This window comes from Arachis ipaensis, chromosome B5, assembly GCF_059453495.1.
Source record: "Arachis ipaensis isolate K30076 ecotype BB chromosome B5, ASM5945349v1, whole genome shotgun sequence".
Taxonomy (NCBI): Eukaryota; Viridiplantae; Streptophyta; class Magnoliopsida; order Fabales; family Fabaceae; genus Arachis; species Arachis ipaensis.
Window position 1 is genome coordinate 140,112,240 of NC_142440.1, and position 6,000 is coordinate 140,118,239.

Consider the following 6,000-nt stretch of genomic DNA (forward strand, 5'->3'; position numbering starts at 1 on the left):
ATTTGGTTGTTTTTATTCTCGCGCGTCTTCCCTCGTTCTTCTCCATCGTTCTTTTCCTCTCCTTTTCTCACTGGTATGTTCTTCGTTTACGTTACTTTTTTCTCTCTCTGCAACTCGAGCTTCGTTTTCTATTTTGATTTGTTGTTTTCTGAAATCAAAGTTTGAACTCGTTTTGAAGATAATGGATCATTCAACCTCAGATTGTCAGCTGAATCCAGGCGAAGTGGATTATGAATTTGAATCTAACAAAGTTCCTGAGGTTTGATTTACATAATGAATTTTCTTTCAGTAATTTGTATAGCATTGTGTAGTTGAAAAATTGCTGAACATTGACTGTGAAACTAACACGTTAACATGAATCTGTCGATTCAATGTATTAGTTGTGATTAATTACCTGGAATTTATAGCAGACGCTTGGGTGTAGATCAGGTCTTTTTTTGGGTGTATTTTTGCTAGAAGTGTGGGTGTATCTACACTACTGGTTTTGTTATTTTAATTGAGTTGTTGTTGTTCAGGTGTATTATATCAGACATGATTGGGTGTGTTTTTAGTTTTTGACATGGTGTATTCTGCAGCCTGTGTATTTACAGTTTATGGCTTTAAAGGTCATTGTGTACTTGAGTTGTTGCGGTTCGGGTGTATCATATTAGGCATGATTGGGTGTATTTGAATCATATCTATGGGTGTATTCACAGTTTCTGACACGGTGTATTGTGCAGCCTCTCTCGGTTGTTGATGACGAGCTTGTTCCGAAGGTTGGAATGACCTTTACCACCCTTGAAGATGCTGGAAAATTTTACAGGAACTACGCCAAGGCTGCAGGTTTCTCTACAAGAGTTCGGTGCACAAATAGGAAGGGAAACGAGATTAAGAATCAACTGATTACATGTAGCAGAGAGGGAAAATGGAAATCTAAAATATCTCCGACCGAGAAGACCAATCCGACAGCCGGTTTAAACTGTCCTGCAAGAATTTATATACACACATTGAAGGATGTCGGTGCTTGGATCATTTCAAAGGTTGTGCTCGATCATTCACACCCCTGCTGTCCAAGCAAAGCAAAGATGCTCAAACAGCACAGGGAACTAAGCATGTCCATTCATCGTACAATAGAGAATAACGAGGAGGCTGGTATCAGACCAAGCAAAACATACCAATCATTTGTTGCGGCTGCCGGGGGTCACCGTGAGTTAAATTTTATCGAAAAGGATGTGAGGAATTATATTACCAGGGAAGTGCGGAATGTTTCCGAACAAGAAGATGCAAAGGAATTCGGAAAATATTTGTTAAGAATGAAAGAGAAGAATCAAAATTTCTTTTTTGAGCTCCAACTCGAAGAGGATCAATCGATTAAGCTGGCTTTTTGGGCCGATGCAAGAAGCAGAGCTGCCTTTGAGTATTTCGGAGACGTCATTTCATTCGACACCACCTACAATACAAACAGGTAACAAACTACCCCTGTTTATGATGCTAAATTAATGTATTTTTACGAATCCGCAGCAGAGGTGTATATTGGCTGTTCCATTGGGTGTATACGAAGCATTTGTTGGGGTGTACCTAATGATTTTGCATTCTGGACTATGGTAATTTGTTTCAGGTATAATTTGGTCTGTGGTTCTTTTGTCGGGGTGAATCACCACGGTCAGTCAATACTTCTCGGATGCTCTTTGATGAAGAACGAAGAAATTGAATCATTCAAATGGTTATTTCAATGCTGGCTTCGTTGCATGGGAGGAAACGCTCCGAAAGGGTTTCTCACCGATCAGTGCGCATCAATGAAAAGGGCTTTAGAGGCCTGTATGCCAACGACAATTCACCGTTGGTGTATTTGGCACATCATGAAGAAGATTCCAAACAAATTAAACGGGTACAAGGGACATGCCGATATTGAACAAGAAATGAGCCAAGTTGTTTGGAACTCTCATAGCAAAGACTCATTCGATAGGAATTGGAATGATTTTCTGCTGAATTTTGGTCTTGCGGACAACAAGTGGCTTTCAGGTAATGTCTTTTTAAAATCTGCAGCAGAGGTGTATATTGCATGTTCTTTCGGGGGTATTTAGAGTCTGTGTTTGGGTGTATTATGCAGATCTGTACGAAGACCGTCACATATGGGTTCCTATCTATCTGGATCACCACTTCTGGGCAGGGATGAGAAGCACACAAAGGAGCGAGAGCATGCATTCATTTTTTAACAAGTATATCACCCGGAACAGCTCGCTTGTTCAGTTCGTCAAACAATACGATAATTGCCTCGGAAGCAGGGAGCAAGCAGAGAGAGAATCAGATGCTGTAGATTTTCATACGGTCATACCGTGTGCAACCAAATCCTCCATTGAAGCTCAGTTTCAAGATGCGTACACTCATGCAAAGTTTAGGGAAGTCCAAGCGCAATTCAGAGGAAAGGCGAATTGCATCACCAGATTAACGAATTCCGCTCTAGGCTATTCAGTATACGAAGTCGGAGAACAAGTTTCCAGCTCAATATTCAACAAGTTCGTGGTTACTTACGACTCAGTCGCAGCCGAGGTAAAATGCCAATGCTTATTATTCGAGTCGAGAGGGATACTGTGCCGTCACGCACTAAGCGTGTTAAGCTTCGAACAAGTAAGCCAAGTGTCCCCTAGATATATACTGGAACGATGGAGCAAGAAGGTAAAGAGGCGACACACACACATCAAGAGCAGCCACGACGAGCCACTAATGGAGCCAAGAAGCAAGAGGTTCGACCAATTGGTTTTTCGTTCGCAAAATATTTGCGAATTTGCCTCCGAATCGGAGGAGCTGACTGCAATTCTGCACCGTGCGTACGATAACGTCATGGCCGAGATGGAATCATTAAAAGCCAAAAGGAAGGGGACATCTTCTTTATCCCACGAAGACGCCAACTTGGAATCCGTTAACGAGCTTCAAAGCCCACCAAGGATTCGAACAAGAGGACGTCCAAAAAATAGGCTAGGTTCAAAGCTGGAGAAACAGATCGCAAATGCCACAAAGAAGAAGAAGACGAAAGTTTTAAGCGAGGTAAAAGTAATGTTCTTTAAATTTGTGGCGATTGAGTTTATTTTTCTCGTTAATAGTTTAGCTAATGTGTGAGTGTTATATTCAGATAAACCTGTTTGATGCTGCATCAGCGGTGCATTCAAATTCCAGCCAATATCAGGACACGTTATGAATTATCAGTTCAGGGTACCAGCAGCGGGGGATAACTCTTTGGGTGTATAGTTTTATAGAATATGGGTGTAAAAGCACTGTTCTTTTGGGTGTATCGTTGTTCATTGACAATTTACATATAGATACATATATAGATACATATAGAACAAAAGCTGTAAAAATTCGCAGGTTATGGGTGTATATTTTGATTTGATGTTTTTCTTCATATTTTAGTACATGTAATTCATACATTTTGAATACAGCACATACAGTTTGGGTGTATTATTAGACTTGCGTTGGGTGTAACAGTTTATAATTTGCGTTTATATATGTCTTGATTTTTTCCTTCATATTTTACCACCTGTAATACAGCTTTTGAATACAGCACAGACAGTTTAACAGTACAGATAGTTTAACTATGGAAAAAAATATACATGGAATAGAAGTTGTTGATAAATGGCAAATATTTACATCATTTGTTCAATTTACAAACTACCCAGCAGTTGGATTACGCAGTTTCTATATCAGCAGAATTTATCTGACAAAACGGACTCAATAATACAGAGGATGGCTTCGACAGCCTTATAGCACTACTCTCTCTAATTGCCCGATCTCTCTGTTTATTCATCTCACTGAATAGTATCCGGGAAGCATACTCCACTCTATAGTGGTCCACCTCCTCCTACAATTAAAAAGTATATTCTGTTTAAACAGCAATATTAATTTAGTAAAGTAATACAGAGTTATATAGTTCTAAAGACAGTTACCTGTGGCCAATTATCCCATTCATACTTCCCCTTTTTAATGTTTTCCGGCTCAATTAACTCAAGCCACTTCATAACGTAGATAGCGCAGTCATAGCTGAAAACGAAGAAAATAAATTACAAATCTCATTTACGAAAGTTTAATGTTCAGAGTCACAAATTTATACCTTGTTTTTTGGCCTGATATTTTAACATATGATGCTTTAATTTCCTTCTCCTTCTCGTCTTTCTGCAGAGGTTCCCCGCCGGCATATGCTCTCAATCTTGAAAATACATATCCCTTAAATACCAAAACAAATCAGTAATACACCCGATTGAATGCACAAGATACACCCAACTGAATGGACAACATACACTCAACACAACTAACGAAATAGACCTATCTATTAAAGTAAACAAGACAGAGGCAACTTACAGTGAATTTATTAATCTGCTTTCTCTCATCGCTTGGAGCTTTTTTGTGTAGTGGGTCAAGTATATGACATTTCCGCTTCGTTGTATTTATCACCCATAACCACCAATGCCCCGAGTGGCAAACAGGTGCAAAAATCTGAAGGATTGTCACATTTCAACAGTGCGTTATTTTATTTGGCATATAAGTAAATAAGCGTACTAACAAATTTAGCAAACGAAAACTTACATATAGATGCGAAGTTAATTTTTTTCTATCTATGAAGGGAATAAAACTCGGGTAGTCTTCCACCCTGAATTCCTTATTCGTTTTCAGTGATATGAATTCCCCATCTGGGTGATCCAAAAGTGCCATGCTCTGCAAGAATTGCGAAACAAGAAATGAAATAGTGAAAATACACAACTTACACCCAATCGAACGTAAACAATACACCCAATTCAATACAGAAAATACACCCAAACATCGAAGAAGTAACACTTACCACAATATCGGGGGGGAGACAGTATATTTGTTCTTGAAACCTCTTTTCATTTTTCTGGTTGAGGATGAGGCAGATGGCAGATACAATCTAGAAATATATGCCGAAATCAATTTTACATTAATAAACATGGCAGTTGACTTTGGTGTAAAAACATTAATGTTATTCTAATATTACCTGAGATTCTATATCACTTTTTGCCTGGAGGGATGCAAGGTGCATTCTCATCAAAATGTATTCATCTTGGGCAATGAGAGTGCACATCTCCTCATACTCGTTAGTATTGCCATCTGCGTCTTCCTTCAGTCTCGTCCCCCAAATGTAGCACTTTTGTTTCATATCATCCGTAATCTGATTTGTTGCCCCAGGAGTTTCAAACTTTCCAGAACTTTCTCCCCCAGTCTCTCTCTGAATTTGTGGACTTTTGTTTTTTTCCTTCGCCGCACTGCTTGCTATTTTTTGGACTAAATCGTCCAATTGTTCTATCAAATTTGCAGCTTCTAGAGATTTTGCCCTTTCTGTCTCCTGCGTTGACGCCCCCTCCTGGCTTAAATCAGTCAATCCAAGGCTGAATGATGGCACCCCTGGATCTGTTTTAGGAACATAGGTTGCTGTTCGTGCCATCATCAACAGGGCAGCAGCGTCTTCTGCGGCTGGATGACTGCGTCATCATGTATAAGAATAAGAATAAGAATATACGGATGATAAGCAAAGATTGATTTTAGTCTGATGAACTTACATTTTAGTTGGAGCTGGGGGAAGCGTGGGTGTGGTTTCTTGAAGTTGTTTGGGGGGTTTCAGGAGTGCTGCACAGTTACACAAAATTAATCATGACGTCAAAAGAAATTAATCAGGAATAATATACACCCAAACTGTTAGCAAATATACACCCAAACTCTAAACAAATATACACCCAATACTATTTCTTACGTTTCTGTAGTCCCTTCAATCTGTAGCATAGGGGTTGGTTCAAAATCTGTCTCAGTGGTTGTTTGGGATGCCGGCACAAAAACCTGAATCGGGACTCTAAACAAGAAGAAAAAAGAAGGGTTAACAACGCTTTTGAAAATAATAAGGTTATAAGGTTTAAATATTCTTGGAAAACTCACATTGCAAGCGCATCCGACGGTGTCTGTTCCCTCACAACCATCATATTCGAATCAGCGGGACTCAACCTAAAATACACCCAAAGA

General features: G+C 39.5%; 1 protein-coding gene across 1 annotated transcript; it reads right to left on the bottom strand.

Moving 5' to 3' along the window:
* Positions 1-3,573: 3,573 nt before the first annotated feature.
* On the bottom strand, positions 3,574-5,798 carry LOC110267044 (uncharacterized). The gene is made up of 9 exons (XM_088488862.1): positions 5,738-5,798; positions 5,547-5,613; positions 4,985-5,468; positions 4,811-4,897; positions 4,558-4,686; positions 4,333-4,467; positions 4,085-4,197; positions 3,921-4,014; positions 3,574-3,835 (listed from the first exon to the last, which is right to left on the bottom strand). Exons 3-9 carry the CDS (start codon positions 5,432-5,434, stop codon positions 3,662-3,664), a joined length of 1,182 nt encoding a protein of 393 aa, XP_088344988.1. The 5' UTR covers positions 5,435-5,468; positions 5,547-5,613; positions 5,738-5,798; the 3' UTR covers positions 3,574-3,661.
* Positions 5,799-6,000: the final 202 nt, after the last annotated feature.

What these genes read in the sequence shown, in the direction of transcription:
- LOC110267044 (XM_088488862.1), bottom strand. Translation starts at nt 5,434, where the DNA reads ATGATGGCACGAACAGCAACCTATGTTCCTAAAACAGATCCAGGGGTG. An exon ending in GTCTCCCCCCCGATATTGTG is followed by an intron (nt 4,687 to 4,810) that starts GTAAGTGTTACT and finishes CAATTCTTGCAG; the next exon opens with AGCATGGCACTTTTGGATCA. An exon ending in ATATCAGGCCAAAAAACAAG is followed by an intron (nt 4,015 to 4,084) that starts GTATAAATTTGT and finishes CTTCGTTTTCAG; the next exon opens with CTATGACTGCGCTATCTACG.